Source organism: Poromitra crassiceps (genome assembly GCF_964638095.1).
Source record: "Poromitra crassiceps genome assembly, chromosome: 3".
In the NCBI taxonomy this organism is placed as follows: Eukaryota; Metazoa; Chordata; class Actinopteri; order Beryciformes; family Melamphaidae; genus Poromitra; species Poromitra crassiceps.
In genome coordinates this window covers 64065542-64091135 of record NC_139625.1, presented here as the reverse complement: position 1 = coordinate 64091135, position 25594 = coordinate 64065542, and the positions used below count along the sequence as shown (strand labels likewise).

The window sequence follows — 25594 nt, the reverse complement described above, 5'->3', positions numbered from 1 at the left end:
AAAGGCCTAGTCAAAGAAAAAGAACGTGTTCAATATCTTATTTTTTGTTATCGTGCGACTCAGTAAGCCTCTGCAACCAATATCACCTATAGCCAAATTCCTGCAAATGCCTACTTAGTGAGTATGGGTCTGAGATTTTGATTCTTATGGTAGGCTACTCTTAGGTGGGACTCACCTGAACTTGGCTTTCTGTTGCAGTGAGAATGGCCCAGGCTCTCCAGCACATCCAAACACCAAGAGGCTGCAGAATACAACACAACACCAGCCTGTGAGGGGAAAGCGGGAAACTGACAGAAAACAAGGCGGAGAAGCGGGAGAACCAGCAGCTGTTGGGATGAAACCACACCCACATCCTCCTCTCTGTCCCTTTCTCTTCTTTGATTTCCATCCCTCTCCCTCTCTTGCTCTCTCTCTGTCACACACACATACACACACACACACACACACACACACACACACACACACACACACACACACACACACACACACACACACACACACACACACACACACACACACACACACACACACACACGTGGCTGATAAACACAGACAATGCACTGACCCTAACAGAATACTGTCAACATGACACAGATATTGACACACCTATTGATGGGAAGCAGCCGTTGCCGTCCTGCTTTTAATGAAGTGGAAAGGGAGATATGCTTTGACGTAGATCTGTAGCCTGTTATCGAAACAAAGAAAAATAAACATGTCATATTGAGCAGTAAATGATGTGCTCTTGGAAGTACTCAATGGAGATGTACATTCTGTTCAACTTCAAGGTGTATTTGAGCTTGAAGTGAACTTAAAATTGAAGGGGGGGGATCATCAAGGAACTTGAAACCTAAAGCATATGCCGACATAAAAAGTATAATAATTGAACTGCGAGTAAAACACGTTGATGACCTGCAATGCAAATTTGACCCGTCTTTGTCCAAAGCTGTATTAACCGTGTCCTCAGCGCCCATGCCCAGGTGGGCTATCTCGTCAAAAGGGCCTTTCTGTGTGGAGTTTGCATGTTCTCCCCGTGCTCCCCTGGGGTTCCTCCATACAACATCCATATGAACCCCCCCCCCCCCCCCCCCCAAAAAAAACCATGCAGAAGATCATCATCTGACCAGTGATGACAACATTTAAGTTGGTCCCCGGCCGCTGTACACAAGAAAGCTGCCCACTGCTCCTGGCTGCCCCCGGAGGAAGGACAAGCCTGGATGGGATAAATGCAGAGACTGTGTTTCACCGGCCACCGTCAGCATGGGTGTGTGTGTGGCTGGCCACATGCGTGTGTTGGGTGTGTTCATGTGACAAATAAAGACGGGTTTGTCCGTCCAGTTCTTTTTCTTCTAAACAAGTGCAAATTTGACCCGTCTTTCTCCAAAGCTGTAACCCAAGGTTGCCAACTTTGGGTATCTGGCTGGAGAGAGATTTTGCATGCCCCCCCGGCGAAAACTTTGTACATTTTAAAATAAAAATGAATCAATCTGTTGTACTTTGAGAGCAAAATGCAGAGGCTAGAGAATAAGAAACACTGTGACTACTTTACTACTACTTTAAGCGACCATGTTTTTTTTTAAAGGCACTATATAAATTGAAGTTATTTTTTTTTTACTAAAATAATAAAGTGCATTAGTTAAAATCTCCCCAAAACACCACCTGAAGACCTCATGACCCATGATGCTTCAATTTCCCTTCAATTTCCCTCTCCCATACAATTGTATGTATCTACATTCTGGGTCTAGACTAGAGAGTTTAACAAGGCTGTGTGATGATCCTAGAGCTCACAATAGGGCATTTTATACAGTATAAGGTCAAGTAAAAAAAAAAGTATTATCACATTTTGAAATGGTTACTATGAGGCCATATTTCATCACACATTAGGGACCGTTCGTTATTTAGAAGGGGTGTCACTGGAGGGATTTGGGGCGCTCTGAATTAAAAAGCTGTGACCCTTCTCTGACTGAAATATATTTTTCCTTGAACCTCCACAAGTGATTGGAAAAATATGATTGACACTCCCCGACAAAATGTTATACTATTTTCGCTTGTGAAACAAATGTTCAGTGTCAATATAAATCATAGGTAGCGTGAGGGCATCACGCATGGGACAAAAAAAAAGCACATAAACAGCTCGACTTGCACTATGAGATAAGAAAGGCCACATCTGCCATGAAATAAAATATTATGATGCATAAATATGCTCAAAATGATTACAATTATCGCCGGCATGGCCAAATTGAGATAGCGCAGTAGAATAATTGGTAACACTTACGTATACAATAACGTACACAAATACTGTAGTAGTTACTAGTAAACTAATCATTAAATAGTTAGTTAATGAGTAGCTAAGGAATAATTTGTCATTAGTCAATCACTAGTTAATCATAGTTAATGAGTAGATAGTCATTAGTTAATGATTAGTATCTAAGTTCCTGAGTAGTTAATCAATACTTAATGATTACTAAATGTCAGCTCTTGAATATAGTAGTTAATCATTAGTTACTGATTAGTCGGTCAGTTCCATGAGTAGAGTAGTTAATCGTTTGTTAATGATTAATAAATGTCAGTGTGCGAATATATTAGTTAATCATTAGTTAAGGTCACATTGTGAGTATAGTAGTTAATCATTAGTTCATGATTAGTTGTTAGTTCCTTAGTAGAGTAATTACGCATTAGTTAATGGTTAGTCAATGGTCAGTTTGTGAGTATATAGTTAATTGTTAGTTACTCATTACTTAATTATTACCTGTCCATTAGTTACTCTTTTTGTGTACAGTACCCTATTGTAAAGTGGTGCATCATACTCTGTAGTTTATGAGTACTGAATTATCACCTGTCCATTTGTTACTCTTTTTGTGTACCCTAAAATAAAGTGAAAGATATCCTTATCAAATAAACACTCAGTCAAGGTGAGATTCGAACCCTGAAACCCAAGATTGTTAAATTGTAAGTTTGGTTCTCTACCATCTGAGCTAACCAGCCTGTTAGTTGGTAGAGCCATACTAGGGATCTGTAGAGCCATAAGTAGGACACTAGTAGTCACCGGATGCCTAGTCTGGGCACCTTCCACCCCGCTTTTTGTCATGGGGCGTAAACCACGGAACCAGAATGAACACCGGAAGGCAGTGCGCCAAAAAACATCTGTGTTGCTGTTAGCTTGATATCTCTTCCCTCGATTACTTGTCTGATGCAAAGCTTCTGTATTGGCTTAAAAGATGTGAGATTGTGAATCCGCAATGTTTCTAAAAGAACTTCGGTACGTCCATCTTTTGTTTTGTTGTTTGCCGTTCTGATACTTGGGTCAAATTGTCAAGTTAACGTGAAAGTTGACGAGCTAGAAACGCTGCCATCCGGTCTAGGGCGGACTCTAGGCCGGAACCAGTAGGGTGACAAAATCAATTGTGGGCGGGAGCCAGGCTCTTTCTCGCCGAGAAGAGCCTGGTGACGCGAGGTTACCGGATGCCACACAAAAAATTAACCCGGAAGTTGTCACAGATCACGTGATATGGTTCAGTCAGCGCGTGCTCAGTCTGCACCTATGGTCTGCACTCAGCAGGTTTGTTTGTTTACTGAGAGTGGAGTGGGACGACAGGGCTGTTTGACTGATATAACGCTAACTCTCACAATTCACCATAATTCACCATAATCCTCTCCTCCGGTTATATCTGATGCTTGCAAGATGGGCTGAGCCTGAGTGCTGAACGCACTCTAACCTGTGACGCTTTTTATTTGGGGAATAAAGCCGTTTAATTCCATCGCACACTGACTGTGAACAGCGCTTTTGGCAGAGAGATATGTCGGGCTTCAGCGCTGAGCTGATTGACTACCTGGAGGGCAGGACCACATTTGAGGAGTTTGACAAAAGGAGAGACGAGCGAGAAGCCAAGGTAAATTATAGAATACAGTAGCATTAAAGTCACACAAAGTTGTGCTAAACTGCTAGTTAGCTGGTTAACTTATTAACGTCAAGCCATTAAGCTAACGTTCACAAAATACACGTTACAGGATGGGCTCATCATAGCATAGCATTTTTTTGATTTTAATTTCCAAAGACGTGCCCGCTACAACTTTAGGTTAGTAGTTAGCCTCGATGCGAGACTCTTCAAGAATGACTGAAGAGTCTCGCGTTGAGGCTAGGTTAGTAGTATACATTTATTACAATGTTTAACCAATATAGATAGTATCTTGGCTTCCTTCCTGTGAACGCAGCAGCAAATAACGATGAAGAAAAGCGTCATCAACAACCCCCCCCCCCCCCCCCCCCCCCCCTTTATCTTTTGCCCTCTCACACTCTCAGCAGTCAGGCAGACTGGGTTTAGATGAAGATGGACAGGATGATGCTCAGCCCACCACCTCCGGCCAAACCCCGGGGACAATCGGTAAAACATCTGTCTGAATGGCGGACTGACTGACTGATTGACTGACTGACTGTGTGGCTGTGCAGTGCTGATGCCTGTGGTCGGCACATACAATGAACTGTAGTTTCTTTACACACATTGGACTGAAGGTCCAATCTCTCTCTCTCTCTCTCTCTCTCTCTCTCTCTCTCTCTCTCTCATTTGATCTCCTTATGAGGCCAGAGTCTGTTCTGTCTACCAGTGCTCAAGTCTTCCTGCATACAAGAGCTGGGACATCATTGGTCCTACATGATTTTAACTTTTTCAATACAGGGCACCTGTACGGTTTATATCAATATGAAACACTGCCTTCAAATATTTCTCTTATTGAACCACTATTTTTCGGTCAAAGTCCTGTTCGGCCAGGCTAGAAAATAACTGTTTTGACAAGGCAAGCAATTTTACTCTAGAAGAGGCTCAAAGTAAGTCAACCAGAAATCTGAACTGAAAACACTGGTAGAGGATGGTGACTGCCTATATCATTGATAGACACCATGATCTACTGAATGATTCTAAAATATAAGTGAATAATGCTTGCTGTGGTTAGACACAGATTTAGGTTTCTTATTAAACGCAACATCCTATCTTATATATTCATTCGTATTAGGGAGCATGTTGTCAATCTCTGTTCTCTCTCTGTTTTGTCCCACTGATGTCATAAATCACTGATGATGTCATAAGTGATGTCATCAGTGATGTCACTTGAGCAATTGTGCATTGTGACATCACTGATGATGTCATCAGTGTTTACATTTTTGTCCCACTGATGATGTCATCAGTGTTGTGATGTCATAAATAACTGATGATGTCATAAGTGATGTCACTTGACACATGAGAGAGTCTGAGGGAGAGAGAGGAGAGGGAGAGACTGAGGGAGGGAGAGAAAGGGAGAGATTGCGCGCATGCCAATTCATAGCTTTCAAGGGGCGTTACGTGCTGCCGGGAACGCCCACCTGGCGGTCAAAAAAAAAACTGTTCATTCCGTTGCCTGCGAGTCGACTCACGCTGTTTGTTCAGCCAAAGTGCCGCATAGCCTACGTGTTGTGCTATCGGTTGCACTAAACCGACGAGGAGACACGCCTGACTTGTGCTTTTACAGAATGCCGTCGGAGAAAGAAAACTCAGACAGGAGGAGGTTGTGGATTTGTGCGATTAGACGTGGTTCAGTCGCTGGGGAGGGCAAATGGCTACCATCAAAGTACACACGTCTTTGCGGCCAACATTTCATCAAAGGTAAGCTCAAGTAACGTTAACGGGGTATTTTAATCATTATTGTAACGTTACTTGAGCTTACCTTTGAGGAAATGTTGGCCGCAAAGACGTGTGTACAAACGGCTGAACAAACACTGCGTGAGAACCTAGTCGACTTGGCTGGCAGCGAATGAACAAGTTTGTTTTTTGACCGCCAGGTGGGCGTTCCCGGCAGCACGTAACGCCCCTTGAAAGCTATGAATAGGGCAGACGAGGCCACGCAGCAGCTGAGCTGCGTATGCGAGCTGCAGGGCGTGCAAGGCCGTGCAGCGGCTGAGCTGGCGAGCCCACGCTGCAGACGAGCCTAGGAATCGAGCGCTGCCTAGGTTTCCTATAAATGACCACAGTTGATTTGGCTGAATGTTATTTATTTATTTATTCATTTACCAGGGACAATGCACATTAAGTTTCCACATCCATGTAAATGTGCCAGAGTTAGCGAGAGAGCAAATTTTCATCTGTAGTCTCTGAGCAGGTTGGTAAAAAACTATGGTCAAGTGTCATCCGCACTAAAAACAGCAAGCACAGCAGTAGCACACAATACCATACAACAATGCAAGACAACTCTCCCCCCCTTCCCCTCCCCTCTCAGAGGATGGAGTCAGCCCGGTGGTCCAGCAAGCCTTTGCCTCCATGCTGGGAGAGCCGACAGAACAACCGTCTTCAGAAGAGGAGGATGAGGATGAAGTGGAAGAGGATGATGATTTGACGTATGTGGATGATGAAGCTGATAAGGATTACGTACTGGAGGCAGAGGAAGCCAAGCCGGAGGTGAGCGAGAAGAAGCGAGGAAGGAGAGGCGGGAGGAAGAGGAGGAGGAAGATGGAGGATGAGGAGGACGGGGAGAACCCCACCGTGGGAGACGTGTTCGCTCTGGAGATGGAGCTGAACCGAGAGAACAAGAAGATGCTGAAGGTGAGGAGCAGGGGTAGTGTGTGAGAGTGTATGGCCCTGTTCAGAGTCAGACCTGATTTTAACATGCGTCTTGGGTGAAGTACAGGTGTGAATGCCAGTGTTGGGGAAGCTACTTTGAAAGCATAGATTAGGAAGCTACCAACTACTTCACAATGGAAGTAGTTGAAACTACAGCAAAGCTACCCTGGGAGAAATGTAGTTTAGGAAACTACAAGCTACGCAGAAAAAGTAGTTCAAACTACAATTTGTAAAACAAATAAAACAATTTTTTTTTTTACAATGTATACATGTATATATGAAATAAAATATAATAGCCTACAAAAAAGCACAATGCCAGCAAAAATATGCCTCTCAATTGACCTATCGCTAAGTCCCGCCCCGAACGCAGACGAGCAAATCACAGCGCGTCTAGCTCCACAATACACTCGGACAACCTGAGCCGAGAGCTCCATAGAGAAGCATAGAGAAGAAATACAGAAGAAATCGGGATTCTCCTCTGGTTTTATGGTGTTTCATACAGTTATAAATAGAAAAAAATTGTCAAACGATGTGCATGGGGGTAAATGCAACATTACGAGGTATCCTGGGAGGCCAGGCAATGGATAATAAGAAACTAGTAAACGTAGATCCACTCACATCCACAATGATGCTGCTATTTTGGACGTTAAATCTGCAATCGTGGTGACAGCGAGATGAGTCTTCTCCCTCATTTGCCTTCCGTGATCCAAAGGTATCATGAAATCATCATGGTATTCAGAAAGTCGACAAAAGAAAATGCTGAATTATGCGAGTTTCCAGCCATTACGTTATGCGCGTAATGGAGTTGGTTGAAGAGGAGGCGCATTGATTGATGACAGACACCAGTCAAACCCTAAAACGAGGGGATTAATCTCGTTCCCCAAATAAATGTGAGGTAGTCTAAAGACAAAACATGATGGAAAAAGTGGTCTGCTGTAGGCTATGCCTCTCCTGATCTGCATCTGCTACACTGCTACACCCATGCGTGCGTGCTGTTGTCTCGCTATGAAAAACATCGACAATATTAATTTAAAGTTTCTTGATTATACAAAGGTAGGCCTACATGAAATAGATTGCCAGGCGCCACTCTTCAATTCGCCATATATATAATCCACGGAGAGTTTAAGTGAATAAAATGTAAATTCTGGATGTCAGTCGCCTGTTATCCCCACTGGTTATCTCGCTGTCTTCCTTCATTAAAAGTGCATGTTTGGTTAAAGATTCGCTAAAGTCGTTTCCATGCACTTATCGCATTTCTTTTTTATCGATATCGATATCGATTTAAATGTTGTACATCGCCCTCCATGGCATAGTGAAGTACTTTCTGATGGCTTCTAGACAATATCAGGCCTCAAAAAGTTGTTTAGAGCCTCTTGGGATATAACTTTGACAGTGACGGCTGCCATTTATTCTAGTCAGCGTGCCCTGTGTTTGTCCGAGTGAGCACGGGGGGGTAGGGCTTAGCGATAGGTCAATTGAGTTTTTTGCAATAGTTGACACCCAATACATTCAATGTTATATTTTTGTTGTTGTAAACACATCTGGGTTCTTCTGGGTTTTCTTTTATCAGACAAATCAACAGTAAAGACTTGACTCCGAATAGTTAAGGTTAGGGTAAAAATATCAGGGCAAGCCAATCAGAGGCAGCATACAGTAGGCTGTGTGTCTAGTCAAGAAGTACAGTAACGTTATGTGGGATCCTGGCTGCCTTCACGGTTTATGCTGCCTTCAAAGCGATCAGGATGAAAGTCCTGTCAAAAGGGGGTTCTGGTTCAACAGTAATGGTAAAATAATATATATCATTTTATTGCAGAAAATTGTAGTTTGAGTATTTAAACTACAAAAAATGACCAAAAAGTACAGTAGTTTAACACGTTCACTGCCATTGACGAGTTGATACGTCAAAAAAAATCCAACGGTTGACTGCCAATGACGAGTTGAGACGTCAAAAAAAAAAAAATTGACGGTGGGACGTTGATCTAACACTTTTACATCTCTCATATAAATATTGGAGCCGCCGAACGTGTACAACCCATTCCACCGACCCACTAAGTGGCGACAGTGCTCTCCAGACTAGAAAAATCTGAGCCAAAACTGCAGGGGAACGCGCGATGAAACCATTCTCATACTGTAAAATGGATTGGCGAAAACGCTTTCGCTTTCGCGCTGATTGCTGGCGGTGGGGGATTGCAAATTTGCATAATAGATTATGGGTGCAACACACTTTGAAACACGCAGCATAAATAAGACCAGAATCGCAAAAGAAACCCCGTTTCTTGGGGTTTCTCAACCGAAACCCCAAGAAACGAGCGAGCCCATCCTCGCCCAGCGGCCGCCAGCAGACAAGAGCAGCAGCAGCAGCAGCAGCAGCAGCAGAAACGAGCTTGTGACACGCCCGCTGCAGCCAAGAAGAACACACACGGAGGGAGGAGTTTGAAGTAAAGGGGGGTTTCCTGCTGTTATGGAGGAAATTACTGTTCAAAACTATTGTTTAGATGTCTGACGTCTTACTGATGCCAAAAATGAATGGTTAAAGTGACTGTTCTATCGAATTTCACAAAAAGCTATTTATCTCAGCTTAAATTTTCAGACGCTGAAACCATGCTGTATTCAAGTGCTAATGCCTACATAACTACTAACTCTACAAACTAACTCTTTTAGACAGAGAAAGCACACATTCTATTAGTTCTTTTGAGATATTTTGTGTTCACAAAATCTTAGCAGAAAAGAATCCTCGGGTCTTGAAAGATGAGCCAGAATCCTCAAAAAAACCCTCTGGCAGAAGCTACCTACAGTAAAAAAAAAACGGCTGGCAGTGAATGTGTTAAGTACTTGACTCACTACGCAAATATGAATGTAGTTGAACTACAAGCAAGCCACTGCAAAATGTAGTTAAACTACGTAGTTCAACTTCAACTACATGTACTGTAGTTCACTACTCCCCAACACTGGTGAACGCACCCAGAGATCCAATCGCTCAGACCACATTCGGAGGTGCTCTGGGACGCATGTGATCGAATTCTCATGTGTGTGTGTCAGGGCCGGCGCCAGGATGAAATGACTGAGGGGGCAGTTATAACTGGCGAGGGGGCTGATTTTTTTTTTTTTTTTTTTTTTTTTTATATGATATTTTTATATCGTAAAACATAGGTTATATACCCGCTATGCCTATTTCTGGACTTTTTAACCATAATAACCTCTGAAAAGTGCAATAACAACACAAGAAAGACTACTATTCAAAATCAAATAAAACATGTATTTCACAGCAGCAGATTAAGGCATTAATAGAGGTTCAAGGGTTCATAGGTTCAAATTTAATAAATAGCTACATCTCTGACACTTTGTGACAACCAAAGCACAGCAAATAGCGCTTCCCTGCCAATTCTGAAACAACAGAGCTATGTTTACAGGGGGTAGCCTACATCAACTTAAACTGATCAAATTTGATGAAGACTGCAGAAACAGCAGCCTAAACATGTCAGGTACAAACGTTGCCTAACTGGCCTTTATAGATTAGTAACTATTCTTTAAATTTTTTTTTTTTTTTTTTTTCAAGTGAGGGGGCCAAAAATTGAACTGAGGGGGCTAAGCCCCCTTAGGCCCCCTCGTGGCGCCGGGCCTGGTGTGTGTGTGAACTGTGAACGCAATGTGTCCTCAGGACACATTACTCTACAGTGTAAGCATAAAACAAAACAAGATAATAATGCAAAATATGTTCAAAAGATCTGTATTTTTGCCGGAAATGGTCTGTTGGTAGGCTATGCCGCTGTGCATTGAGGACTGTAGATGAACTGTTTCTAGGCGCCACTGCTGAAAATGCACCAGATTTACTATCATATATTTTTTAAATCAAATGTATTTCTGCCTAGATAACAGAATATGATCAAAGTGACAAATAGCAATGTTTCGACTTCGATGATCATTCCTATAGTAATTACTGCAGCGTAACTTTCTATGATCATTCAATCAATTCCTATTCCCACATTACTGTACGATATTGTGTCAATATGGAAACATATTTACTCCACTAGTATCAGGCTTGGAGGAAAAGGACATTAATACATACATCTATATCACACATGGGCAAAACACGCATGCGGCCCTCGGGCGCCATCTTTGTGGCCCGCAATGGAATTGCAAAAAATAAATAAATAAAAATAAATATATATATATATATATATATATATTAGGGGTGTCAAAAATAATCGATTATAGGATGCATCGCGATGCGGACCTGCACGATTCTGCATCGATTCACAAATCGAAAAAATCGATTATTATTATTTTTTTTTTTTTATCAAATAAAATATAATGGAAGTACATGCAGTTGTTTATTTTAATTATGGATCATAATACAATGCAATTCTAAATACACTTTTATTTTAACACGTTCACTGCCATTGACGAGATATCTCGGCTTACAAAATCCAACGGTTGACTGCCAATGACGAGATATCTCGGCTTAAATTTTTTTTTTTTTTTTTTGACGGTGGGACGTGGATCAACGCTCCCCACGTCTCCTATAAAAATATTGGAGCCACCGAACGTGTACAACCCATTCCACCGACCCACTAAGTGGCGACAGTGCTCTCCCAACTAGAAAAAGCAGAGCCAAAACTGCAGGGGAACGCGCGATGAAACCATTCTCATACTGTAGAATGGATTGGCGAAAACGCTTTCGCTTTCGCGCTGATTGCTGGCGGTGAGGGTTTGCAAATTTGCATAATAGATTACGGGTGGAACACACTTTGAAACACGCAGCATAAATAAGACCAGAATCGCAAAAGCTTAATCAAAGCTCTCAACCGAAACTCCAAGAAACGAGCGAGCCCATCCAGACTTGCACAGCAGCAGAAGCAGTGAGCCTGGTGACGCGAGGTTACAGCAGCAACAGAAACGAGCTTGTGACACGCCCGCTGCAGCCAAGAAGAACACACATGGAGGGAGGAGTTTGAAGGAGAGGGGTGTTTCCTGCTGTTATGGAGGAAATTACTGTTCAAAACTATTGTTTAGATGTCTGACGTCTTACTGATGCCAAAAATGAATGGTTAAAGTGACTGTTCTATCGAATTTCACAAAAAGCTATTTATCTCAGCTTAAATTTTCAGACGCTGAAACCATGCTGTATTCAAGTGCTAATGCCTACATAACTACTAACTCTACAAACTAACTCTTTTAGACAGAGAAAGCACACATTCTATTAGTTCTTTTTAGATATTTTGTGTTCACAAAATCTTAGCAGAAAAGAATCCTCAGGTCTTGAAAGATGAGCCAGAATCCTCAAAAAAACCTCTGGCAGAAGCTACCTACAGTAAAAAAAAAAACGGCTGGCAGTGAATGTGTTAAAAGTAGCCACACAGTGAGAAAAAAGAAAGTGAGAAAAAAAATCATGTATTATTCGGGAAAAAAAGTGATGCATCACTTTAAGATGCATCGAGATGCATCGATAATCGTTATCGAATCTAATCGTAGCCCTCTGAATCGTAATCGAATCGAATCGTGAGGCCAGTGAAGATTCACAGCCCTAATATATATATACCGGTATATATATTTTTTTTACAGTGCACCTGAACGCAACATGCAAGATACCCACTGAATAAGTGTCCAAATGTTCATGTCATTCTGGCCAATACTCCACTTCTGTTATAGCATTTCAGTCTGGAATATGGAATATCTTTCAATAATCTTTATGACTAAAAGGCTACATTGAAGTAGAAATTTAAATAATTAACTCATTGGTTTTGGATTTATTTAGCTTCAAGAGTGCATTTTTGTTTGTGTGACCCTCAACACAGGCTTTGAGAATCCCGGGCCACTTACTGATACTTATGTTTAAATTAACCCACTCATATTCTGGTTTATTTCAAGAAAAACATTTCGGCTAGTGGAAATTCTAATTGGCTGGTAACTTTAAAATCTAGCAGCCATATTGGCAGGTGGTCAAAAAAGTTAATTTCAAGCCCTGAGAGCAGGTGGTGACACAGGAGTGAGTGAGAAAAGGATCAAATATTGGTGGTTAAGACTGAATAATGATATCACAACTGTTAATTTAAAATGAGTTATTCCTCTAAACCTGGCGTCAAATGCCCCAAATTATTTTTCGCGCTGGCGCCGTTCAGCCCTCAGCAAAACCTGGTAGCGAGGACATTTTTTGTGGCCCTCTCTATCATCAAAGTTGCCCATCCATGGGTTACGGCATGACAATATTTGTTCGGCCCCCGGCAACAATCTGGGTTTCTCATGTGGCCCCCCATGAAAAATAGTTGCCCACCCCTGATCTATATGTAACAGTAACATGTACCGTATATGTAACAGTGCTCGCTGTGGCAGGAATGGTGTACGTGTTTATTTGCATATAGAGCAGGGAATAGAGTGTGGAGGCACATTCTAATGCCAGGTGTGAACTGACGTACTTAGACCTGTCCACTTGTGATCGGATCACCAAAGAGACATGTTAATACCGGGTCTGGTCTGAACACAGCCTCTGATTCTGACTCTATGTGTGTGTGTGTGTGTGTGTGTGAGTGAGCAGGAGCGACGTCATCGCAGCAAGCTGCCCAGGGCGCTGAGAGGCTTGATGGGCGAAGCCAACATTCGCTACGCCAGAGGAGAGAAAGAAGACGCCATCTTGATGTGTATGGAGATTATAAGACAAGGTACAGAACGACTTGTGAGTGTGTGTGTGTGTGTGTGTGTGGCAGTCTCTCCTTTTGCCTGTTAGGATTATATAGTAACAGTTCTTTCTTATTGCGTCGTTATTGAGAAAGCCAACATGTGTTTGGTGGCATGACTAACATCGTAACAGGGTAACAAAAATATTTGTTTTATATTTAGCTCACAGATTATCTAGAGTTCCTCTGTATGGATTTATAACTTCCAGGTCTTGAAACCTTTACACAAAACAGTCTGGAAAGTTTTTGTACTTATCTTATTGTATGGGAAAAACCTGTGCCCGGTTGCATAAAACCACTTAAAGGAGGACTGACCCCCTAGATATGTATTAGAACAGTGATTTGAAAATACCTATGGAAAAAACCAAGAAATGACATATGCTCTTGTCTATACTGGACTCTTTGGCTGTGTTCGAGTCGAGATTCTTTTTCGGAAATCGACGCCATTACAGTTTGCCTACTGCCTCAAAAATAATTAATTTGAGAGGGGCAATATCTCTATAAATATCAACAACTAGCCAACGCTGTTGGTCTGTATGGAAACAGAAAATCTGAAAATGGTTTTAAGTTATATCAATTTGGTAATTCAGTGGCGAACTAGAAATTTAATTATTTTTCTGCATGTATCTCTATGGAAACTACTCAAACTACGTTACGGGAGCAAAGTGACATGGGCTCGTTAACTCATTGAGTGCCATGGACGTCCTTCGACGTCCAATTAAATAGTGACGTAGAGTGCCACGGACGTCCTTCGACGTCCAATGCGTTTTTTGACGGTGGGACGTCGATCAAAGCCTTCCGCAGCTCCTGTACAACTATAGTAGCTATTGGAGGTCTATAACCTATTTTACAGAACCCTTAGGTGGCGACAGTGCTCTCCAGATTACAGAAATGTCAGGAATACACAGCCTGAAATAGCCTTGATGAAAGAGAACCCGCTCATGCTGCAGTCCAGAGCCATGTAGATTGTTCTGGCTGCAACTGACGGTGCGTGCGAACACAGTCAATCCGCGCACACAACTGAGTCCTTCTGCCTCTGTCTGTCTGTCAGCATAGTTTCTCCACATGATTAGCCGCTAGAAAAGCAGCAGCGCGACACTGAAAAGCCAAACCTTTCACTGCAGTCCGCGTGTGGCTTCTCCATGTTGCGCTGCCTGGGAGGCGGCGCTTCCCAGGCTTCCTAGACGCTTGGTGCGAGGCTGTGTGTTACTAGTGTGGGGAGGAGTTTTCAGCTGAGGGGGGGGAGGGGGGGTGGGGCACGCAGGGCAGGACACAACTACACCACATCACTACATCAGAAAATATTACCGTATCTAGAGTCAGTGAATGTGCTTGAAATGCTGCATTTCACAAAAGGCTGAATATCTCAGCTTATAATTTGAAATGCCTGAAAACGCTGAAAACAACCTATCTTCTCCGGCTCATAACTAAAGAACGGAAAATGGTATCAATAAACTTTTTTTTGCTGATGATACAATAGAGTCTCCTTGTTCTTTTTGCGTGTTCGGTGTTTACATAGTAATATCACACAATATTCTGTGGGCCTCGAGAAATCACTGAAAACGCTCTGAAAACTCTGGCACTGGGAGCGTCCGTTCTCCAAAAGTGGCTGGCACTCAATGAGTTAACAGCAGCACACCCACAATAGGACAAACCTCTCGCTCTGGGGTAACACAATGCGAGATTTCTCCACGTAATTCCCTCGTCTAACTAGAGATAAACCGCGCAATGAAATCCGTTTTTAATTTGCGTTTTGGGGCTTTTCGTGATTCTTGTTGAAAGTTACAGCATGACAGCAGCATTTTTCTTCTCAGGGCGCAGGAGAGGCAGCGCAGAGCTCTTCTCCTCTTCAAAGCCCCCGCCTCTCACTGCCCGCGCGTCCCCGCGGCGCTGCCTGAGCACACAGCAGCTCGTGCTCGCACACAGCGAGTCAACCCCCCCCCCCCCCCCCCCCCCCCCCCAGTCCCCAGTCGCTCTACTCTGCTGACATTTCCTCTCCCGTTTGACTGGCCGAGAGAAAGTGCTTCCAAGTCGGACTGATAGCCGCGGAAATGTCAGACTGTGCTCTCTCTGCTCTGGCCGAGTCCGAGAGAGCCCAGCTCTGCTGCGCGCGCCCGCGGAGCTTGGAGCTAGTGCATGAGGTTTACAGTACGACTCTCTCCCGCTCGCTCCCGCCTGCCTGCCTGGGCTGGAGACAGCTGCTTCCAACTCGGACTGATAATATATACATCATCATTCGAGCTTATCCAGGTAAGATATTAATAAAGTAGTGACACATTCAGCGGGAAACTAACTATAATTAAGACATGTGCCAACTTTGACGACGTTTGGTTCAGTATTTTAAGAGCAAACTTCAACAGGAATAGGCTTGGAGTTCTGAGGAGCCGAAAGGGTACAGGGGGGGTAGGGGAGTAATTATCTTGAAATCCCATAGTCTTTGGGGACAACCTGACGTCAGGTTGTACCAAATCTCCCATTCATTTGAGAAAAAAAGAAAAAGCAGTGTTCGACCTTTAGAGGGCGCTTATGCCAGATATGCTGCTGAAAAATGATACAAATGGTCAAATGGCAACAGTTTGGTGTCAAATGTGGAAATTCTGACCAGAATTCTTCACACATCACCCCCAAAGTCATATATATTGGTTAAAAGCTGAAAAAAAGTGTTTTGGAGGTAAGTTCTCCTTTAAGCTAAGGTTGCCCTTACATTTTCATCGAAGTAAAAAAATTGGTTGCATAAAATCACATAAGGATTCCCTTAGGATATTGTAAGGGCCCTATTGTCGTACGGCCCTATCGTTTGCGCACCTCTTATGCTATCTTCCCTGCGTCTTAAGCTGTCGTCTGCCTCCACCATCCAGTTTTGAGCTGGAATCTAATCGCAGACACAGGTGTAGGCGTGGCCCAGGCGTGTCCGTGCGCCTCTTAGCCTATCATCTGCCTCCCGCAAGTGTCATTTTGCACTCTGGCGAAGATACCATCACCATGTTCCTAGTGTAAACACAGGTTTGGGCTTTGCCCGTGCCAAAATAGGCGTTTTGGCGCAATGTGTTTGACAAACACAAAATGGCCTTGGGTGCTCTCAATTTTAACGCCACCTAATAGCAGGTCTTACCACAAAAAACCCCACTTCGCCTGAGCGCACCTGTATTCTGCGTGCAGTGCAGGAAATCCTCGCTTGGATACATTACGCACGGCATGGATGTCCCTCTCTCTCCAAAACCTTGCGCGTGGCAACGTGCGGCAACGTGACATTCTTCCCTCCTCAGAATGCCACGTTGATTTTCAACTATAGCCTACATTGCAGAAAAAACACACCTTGATTTAAAAATAAGAATTTGTTTGTCATGGTTTTATTAGGCTACATAATTCCTGACCATAAAGGTCTGTGATGTTAGGTGTATAACAGTAGATTACCTTAGGTAGGAGAAAAGGTAGGAGAAAATAAAAAGCAAATGCTTTTGTTTTTTTTTCCAACCATTAGGCTACGTTTAATAGCACCGCAATAGCCTTCTCCACTTCCCTCGTCGGGGAGTGAGAGAGAGACGGGGCATACTGTCGGCCTATAACGTTACTACCCAGCTCAACTTAACTGTCTCATCTCCTACTAATAGCCAGTAACCTAGGCCTACTGCAAAAGTTAACTATGTTGAAAATTCGATGTCTGGTTTTGTCACGAGTAGCCTACAGCTGAAGTCCCTCTCGCCATCAAGCAGACAGTGACGGAAGCATGTGTCTTTATGTGCGCCAAGCGGGAAATGACAGACTAAATTGGTCGGATTCAATGTATATACATTAATAGAAACGAATAAAAAATATCTGATAAAGAAAATGTGTGCTGGTGGAACGAAATTAAACTCTCTCAGTACGCTGTGTAATTACGCATGCAGTAGCCCCGCAACGGAGATATAGGAGAGAGAGCCCCGAAAAGGAATAAGCATACGTCCATAACAACATAGCATGAAAGCTGAAAAACATTTATGGCAGTAACACACATACATACCGTTCCCATTATTTGAGCCGCGGCAGCATTAATTGCACACTTTTTATAATGTCCTAATAACTGTTTGTTTGTTTGTTTGTTTTTGGTCGGGTTGAGTCGCAGTTGCTCATCATTGTCATTGTTATGGATGCAAATACTTGTGATGATTAAGGGCGGATCAAATGTTGGCAATCTGATTTGGGGTATTTTGCCCAAGTTCACATGCTCTGTTAATGAAATAAAAAATATATTATATAAAAAACATATAGGGAAATACATCATCTTAGTCTCGTGTTGATCAGAGTTGTGATTAAAGGGTTGGGTGGGCCCTGGAAGATTTTCAGATTTCAAAGTGGGCCGTGGCATCCTTAAAGGACGGCTTTCCCGTGGGGAATATGAATAGATATTAAATCTCACGCCCCTAAGGTTTTCGAATCCGTTGAAATTTTTGAAATTGCTTCTTCACAGCCAGAGATATCAACCATCTCTCACATATTTTTTGGCCCAGCCGACGCGTTTTGCGTCATCTGGGCCAAGTCCGCCTTGCGGAAGTCGAGCACCTATGAACTACACTACTTGTGGGCCTGTGCCGCCATGGTCCCGCCTCTAGAGGTCCTCCACGCCCCTTCAGAGGTCTTGAAGAAAAACAAAAGGCAGCCATCTTTTTCCACCACCTAGCCTACGGTAGCTAATATTAGCTTTCCATAGCTCCTTGCAAAGAGACCATATCTCGGGAACGGAAGCACGGACAGACACGGGACTGGCGGCATTGGAAAGCTCGTCAAATTTTACATCTAGTAGTAGGTGCGTTGAAGTAACGAAATCAACGCTGAGCAATGTACCCGTTTTTACACATTTTTACATGAAATAGTTACATCAGATGCGCGTAACTCCTTGGAAAATGCCTTAAAATGCATGATTTTTTTTTTATGAAGACATCTCCCGACATATATACTTCGGTTTAAATTTGGTGCAATTTGGAGCCAAAAAAATATATATTATTCTTCTTCTTCTACAATTGTTTTATGTCGAAGCCTTCTTCTTCTTCTTTGAGTTTTATGGCGGTTGGCAAACATATATGTGCATTACCGCCACCTACTGGAGTTTGATATCAGCCAAATGCCTGAGGGGTGGGCGTGGAAACGAAGGCCACGCGAGCCCAGTGCATTGTGGGAAATGTAGGATTTCAGGTCCTCGCACCCGCCCCTCCCCTCCACCACCCCCTGCCCCCCCACACACACACAGAGTGGATTTCGGTTGATATCTCTGGCTGTGAAGAAGCAATTTCAAAAATTTCAACGGATTCGAAAACCTTAGGGGCGTGAGATTTAATATATATTCATATTCCCCACGGGAAAGCCGTCCTTTAAGTTTGGGAACCCCTGTAGTAGTAGTTGTGTTATTTATGAAATCAAGTAATGATACTTGCATTATAGTTTAACAGTAAGCACACAAAACTAACGTTACCGCCAAGTCACTATCTTATCCCCTCCCCTCCCTCCTCCAGCTCCCCTGGCCTACGAGCCATTCTCCACGTTGGCCATGATCTACGAGGATAAGGAAGACATGGAGAAAGCCCTGCAGTTCGGCCTGATCGCCGCCCACCTGAACCCCTCCGACTCTGAAGAGTGGATCAAACGGGCAGAAATGTCTCTTGACCAAGACAACGTGCGGCAGGCCATCGTCTGCTACAACAAGGGTCCGTCAGACAGTCTCCCACGGCCCCTGTCTTAGCTTTAGCTTTTACATTTTCACTTGATTTTCAGATTTTAAAACAATAATCATAGACACCACAGAATGTACAGGAATGGATTTTTATGCTATTTTGTTTGGAGATAGTCCTACATATGATCATTCATTCATGTTCCGGCAGAATGAGGTTGTTATGATGATGTTCTTTTTAAGAAATGGAAAAAAAGATAATCCCAAACTACATAATCAATTAAATTGTCATTTTGCAATTATTTTTCTAGATATTATCACACTTTATGAATCAAACAAAATTATTTCACTCAACTGCACTGAAATGTTTAAAAATAGCAGGCTAAAACCGATGTACCAAGAAGAATATTAGAAATCAAAGCAACCTGATTATCTTTTTTGATTATGTTGTTCCCCGAAGATGGATTAAGGGTCAAGGTATTGATTTGTAATTATGATTATAATGACTAATCTCTAATCCCTGCCATCCCTGTCACCTCCGTAGCCATCAAGTACGACCCAACCAACGTGCACTACCTGTGGGAGCGCTGCAGCCTGCACATGCGCCTGGGCGACAGCAAGCAGTGCATGGACGGCTACCGCCGGATCCTGTCCCTGCTGCCCCTGGGAGACGCGGAGCAGTTCATGCAGCTTTCCAAAGACATGGCCAAGTGAGGACGGACGGACACACACACACACACACACACACACACACACACACACACACACCACAAGCTAGAGGCACGTACATGCCAAGCCAGGAGGGATACACACACACACACACACACTGGCTGGGTTTCCATCCAAGTATTTCTAGGTGAATTAGGATTGGTATTAGGATTACGAATTAGGATGTATTGTCTTAGAAAGGCTGAACCAAAAAGTAACTTTCCATAAAATGGCCTCATATCACAAAAGGTGTTCATGCCCATTGTTTATTGATGTGAAATTAAGAAGTGTATGTGATAAATAGTCATGGAAACACATTTGCTAAATAAATAGTGACACAAGTGACGAAGTTTGGACTTCAGACAGCTAACTGGAGCCCAATTCCTTGTATGTGTTTGCATACATGGCCAATAAAGCTGATTCTGATTCTGATGAAATATGGCCGACGAGCTGACATGATTGTAATTAATAATTGTATCAAATTCCAGAAGGCCTCTTTCCATTTACTTTATGTTTTTTTTCCCCCCGGACATTCAGGAAGGCTGTTGAGTTGATGGAAACACACAATTTTCATTCATTCTTTTACAACATTGGTGGGAAAATAGCTTAAAAGTGGCTTGACAGTTGGATGACTCAAAGCTACTGATAATTTTAAAGCATCAATTGGTGTCAGATGATTGTTGCTGCACAAACTGAAGTTTGTCTGTTTGCGTCTTTCTCTATGTATTTTGCATAATGTGTGTGTGTGTGTGTGTCTGTGTGTCTGTGTCTGCCCTATAGGAGTTACTATGAGAATAATGACTTGCCCTCAGCGTTGGGTGTGGTGGTGGAGGCTCTGGAGCGACACCCCAGCATGGTCGGCGATGACCTCATCAACATGGCTGCCGAGCTCTACATCGCCAACCATCAGCACAGCAAGGCCCTGCAGGTACACCTCCAGTGTGTGTGTGTGTGTGTGTGTGAGAGAGAGAGGAGAAGGAGAGATAGAAGCTAACTAAAAAAGCAGAGTTGTGTTTTGCTTTCCATCATTTTTGTGTACATTTTGTGTGTGTGTGTGTGTGTGTGTGTGTGTGTGTGTGTGTGTGTGTGTGTGTGTGTGTGTGTGTGTGTGTGTGTGCGTGCGTGCGTGCATGCGCGCGTGCGCGTACGTGCGTGTGTGTGTGTTTTCCTAGATCCTGGTCCAGTTTTCAGGTATAATTTTGGTGAGGGCTGAACCCAAATCAGACCCCTCGCCACGAGTAGAAGGGCAGGAAGCGGAGAAGACTACAGAGGAGGAGGGGGAGAAGGAAGATGCGTCAAAGACAGTGGAGGAAAAGGCATCAGAGGAGCTGGGTGAGTGGCTCTTCTCAGGAAGGCTGGGGGTTATCCCAACAATCTGTTTTTTCAAATTGAATTACACTGATTTATTATTCAAATTTGTTTATTGGGTTTTTCAGTTCAAACATACTACATATATACAGAGACATAAGGAAAAGCAAGGCATGAAGCACCAAAAATAAGACAAAAAATAATAATACAAGAGAGACAGACAACCAAGACTAAAAATAAAATAAAAATAAATACTACAAACAATTACAATACAATTTGCAGGGGATAGCTCATTAAAATTAGTGGTCGGGCCAGAAGCGACGAGAAAGCTACAGCCTCAGCTTGAGCACCAGAGATTGTAACTCCATCAGGGGCTACTCCAAAAATGGCAATGGCAGGGTCTGGATCAATGTCCTTCCCGCAGATGTAGGAAGATGTTTCAAAGATATAGGACCAAAAAGCGACCAGAGACAAGCACGACCAGAACATGTGATATAGAGTGGCTGGGGCCCGTTTACACCTAGAACATGTCGGATCCAAGCCGGCGTACATCCTGACAAGCCTACTTTTCGATAATTGAAGTCTAACACTTTCAGGGCTCGACATTAACGGATGTCGGGAAAAAAAATCAACCATTTCTTGGCCTTTTGTGGCCACAGTGGCAACCACGTTTTAACATGCAAAAAAATATGTACAGCAGCAAAACAGCAAAATATACACCAAATAAATATATTTTAATACTTGTGAGGGACATACATGTGACATTTTGTTGTTGCTACAATCGGAACGATGTTACTAATTACCAGTCGGAAACCTGCGTGACGCTGCACGTGCGGTGTGTTTACCGAGTACTGACTGGGACAGGTGACTGCTCGCTCGCACACAATCACACCGGCTGCAAGACGAGCCGTGAAGATGTCAAATCAGATGAAGTCTGGCTGGGTCAAAGCCCCGACTAATAATGCTACCCTGCATCAGCATCAACATCACAAATCGAGTTGCAAGATGACAATTCAAGCGACAAGGAACAAGAACCGCCCGCACAGAAACAAAAGATGAGGAAATTTGTCAAGTCATGGGAGTGGTGAAATACCCCAGCGTCTTTGAACTACTGCCAAGCATGTAGCATACAACATACACCTCGACAGGACATCCTTAAAAAAAAAAGGTTTTACTACCGCGTATTATGTGCCGAGAAATGACGAACGCTTTACATCCCTGCCTCGTCTGCTGGAGCGATCAAGTAAAGAACGGATCAGATCAGGCATGCAAGAGGTAGGCCTACGTCTGCTCTAACGTTATTAATTACCGTAAATTCCGGACTATAAGCCGCGGCTTTTTCCCCGTTTTTTGGGCTTTTTTGGCCCCTGCGGCTTATATAACGGTGCGGCTTATCTATGGATTTTTTCAGCAAAAAAATAAATAAAAAACGGAATTCTCTCTCCTTTAGCACTCTTTCTAACTATAAATCCACTTCTGTTTTAATTTCCTCTCTTGCCCTCTTTTCACCACACCGCGGACACTGTGTGCACTGTAAAAAAAAAACACAGGTGGTGTTGTGTTATGTTGTTTTGTTGAAATGTTAATAAATGGGAGCTTCCTCAAACAGCCATCTCTTTCCCGACAATCCCCTCTGTGCACGAACCCTTACATATGGTAATTAAACATTAAAACACAATAAAAAAAATAAAATAAAAAAAAACATTAACACATTGAGTGCCAGCCGTTTTTTCAATCCTGTAGGTAAGTTGTGCCAGGTTTTTTTTTGAGGATTCTGGCTCATTTTACAACAGCCGAGGATTCTTTTCTGTTAAGACTTCGTGAACACCAATCATCTAAAAATAACTAATAGAATGTGTGCTTTCTCTGTCTAAAAGAGTTAGTTTGCAGAGTTAGTAGTTATGTAGATATTAGCCGTTGAGTACAGCATGGTTTTAGCGTATGAGACAGGAAGCTGAGATAATCGCAGTTTTGTGAAATTCAATCAAACAGCAGAACAGTCACCTGCCTGTGATTACAGCCCCCACAGCGTGTCTGTCTCCCACTCTGTGTGCTCTCTCTCTCTCTCTCTCTCTCTCTCTCTCTCTCCTCTCTCTCTCTCTCTCTCTCTCTCTCTCTCGGGACTAGAGAGAGAGAGAGAGAGAGAGAGAGAGTGTGTGTGTGTCTCCAAACTCCTCCCTCCGTCTGTGCTGCTGAGGGAGGATTCTCCGCGGCCGTCTGGACTGTAAAACTGTTTCTTGAGGTGTCGGCTGAGAGCTTTGAATAAGCTTTTGCGATTCTGGTCTTATTTATGCGCAAAGGTACTCGAGTGTGTGTGTGTGCGCGCGCGTGTGTGTGTGTGTGTGTGAAATCGAAAGAGTTTTCGCCCAGCTACTTCCTTGAAAATTACACTGGCTTTCTCCAGCGCGCTGGCTGGCTGTGGCTCTGGCTGTGGCTGGCTGTGGCTTCTCTCTGTCTTGGGAGAGAACTGTCGCCACTTAGTGGTCGGTAAAATAGATTATACACATTCTCTTCCTCCCAATATTGATATAGAAGACGTAAAAGGGGTTGATTGATGTCCCACCGTCAAAAAAAAAAAATGTTTATGTAAGACGAGATAGCTCGTCTATGGCACTCAACCGTTGGATTATGTAAGACGAGATATCTCGGCTATGGCACTCAACGTGTTAAAACACCCGCGGCTTATAGTCCGGTGCGGCTTATAGTGCGGAATTTACGGTAATTTGAGAAAAGAGGTGGGGGCAAATACTATTAGTTTTGCCCCCCACTTGTATATTCCTCTACTACCGGTAGTTGCCTTGCCTGTCACATACGATATGGGGTGAGAGAGAGAAAGGGATCGCGGCGCGGACAGGGCGGCGGCCCAAGGCCGCTTCTGGGCCTTTTGGGGCTATGCAACATCTTAGAGTGGGGGCCCCAAACCACTGTCATCATAGTATCCCTGAATGAACATGCATGAGAGGCATTACCTACCGTAAATTCCGGACTATAAGGCGCACCGGTGTATAAGCCGCACCTGCAGAGTTGACTGTTTTTTACATATATAAGCCGCACCGGTCTATAAGCCGCGGGTGTTTTGATGTTTAATTACCATATGTAAGGCTTCGTGCACAGAGGGGATTGTCGGGAAAGAGATGGCTGTTTGGGGAAGCTCCCATTTATTAACATTTCAACAAAACAAAAGTCAGGTCACTAATCCCCAGACAAAATCACACATTGTGAGATGCTTAAAAATCACCATCGGCGGGAGCTTTACTCCAGATGCTGTGCAGCCAAGAACACAAGTGAAATTCGTTCTCTCGTGACCTGTGGTTCTCAACGTGATGGACGATTCACCTTTCTTGTTAACAGTCCTAGTGAGAGGCAGGTCGAACGTCAAAGGCACTTCATCCATATTTATGATCTGCTCCGGTCCGATGGAATATTCCTTGATCTTTCTTTGTGTGAATTCGCCGAAGTTTGTAATTTTCTCCTGGTAGTCGGGAGGGAGTTGCTGACACAGTCGTCCGCGCCCTGACGGACAGTCCCTTTCGTCTCGGGTTTGTGCATGATCCTTTGCTGCTGCTGCTGTTGTTGTTCCTGTCTCGCTACTGTCTCAGACATGGCTTTCAGGCTCAATCGCCGCCATCGTCGTAACACAGCCAGTTCTCCATCTTTTGAAGCATGATGTTAGATTACAACGAGCTAGTTGTGTGGCTTAGCCTTCCAAAATGTTGCTGTTAGTTTTTTAGAATGTAATACATAGAATTGGGAATGTTACATTCAATTTCATTCAGACTGTCTTTCAGGCTCAATCGCTGCCTTTTTCCCCCCGGAGCGAGGGAGGAGGGAGGGTGTTTTACCGTAGTGGCTGAGAGAGAGTAGTGGCACAGTGCTCCAATCAGGTCGCGAGGCACATTTTTTGCAACATCATCCAATCAGGGTCTCGCTCTCATAATGTCTGTCTTGCTCTCGTTCTGCCTCATACCAACATCCATAGATTTTGGAGGTTCCCGAGTGGCCGTTTGCTGGAAAAATCCATAGATAAGCCGCACCGTTATATAAGCCGCAGGGGGCAAAAAAGGCCAAAAAACGGGAAAAAAGCCGCGGCTTATAGTCCGGAATTTACGGTACTTAATTATCAATAAGGCTTTTAATTAATAAATTAAGCACAATATGAACAATAACTGTTAAAAAATATCTGAAAATGAACGTTCACAAATATTAGTTAAACAAATCCTTTCAGTGCAAATGCATTATAAAAACAAAAAATAACTAAGATTTGTTTAGAAAACGAAATTACACAAATGTATTATTATTATTATTATTATTATTATTATATTATTATTATTATCATTATTATTATTATTATTATTATTATTATTACTACTACTACTACACCCGGTGCGCGCACTGAATAGGCCTATTATACTACCGTATATACTTTTAGAATTTTCTATATACCGGTACTATAGACTATTATACTGCATAGTATCTTAATTACTCAAAATATAAGGCGACCATATGGCAACCATATTTTTATTCGGCCAACCAAAAGCTCGTGCCAGGTTGCCACTCCGGCAACCACTTTTAAAAGTTAACGTTGAGCCTTGACTTTGAATTGCAACAATCCATGTCGGATGCAAATGGATGTTGAGTGAATCATCCCTATCACTGACTGCCGGGTAAAGTCTGAGATCTCATTT

At 43.2% G+C, this 25594-nt stretch overlaps 1 protein-coding gene across 2 annotated transcripts in view; it reads left to right on the top strand.

Moving 5' to 3' along the window:
• Positions 1-3597: 3597 nt before the first annotated feature.
• gtf3c3 (general transcription factor IIIC, polypeptide 3) overlaps positions 3598-25594 on the top strand; it is a 51976-nt gene continuing 29979 nt past the window's right edge. For both annotated transcript variants that reach the window (XM_083634369.1, XM_083634368.1), the window contains exons 1-8: positions 3598-3887; positions 4298-4379; positions 6241-6563; positions 13114-13237; positions 18739-18930; positions 19438-19603; positions 20382-20529; positions 20774-20933. In XM_083634369.1, the coding sequence (XP_083490495.1) occupies positions 3795-3887; positions 4298-4379; positions 6241-6563; positions 13114-13237; positions 18739-18930; positions 19438-19603; positions 20382-20529; positions 20774-20933 (1288 nt within the window). In that variant the 5' untranslated portion in view covers positions 3598-3794. The remainder of the gene's footprint in view (positions 3888-4297; positions 4380-6240; positions 6564-13113; positions 13238-18738; positions 18931-19437; positions 19604-20381; positions 20530-20773; positions 20934-25594) is intronic.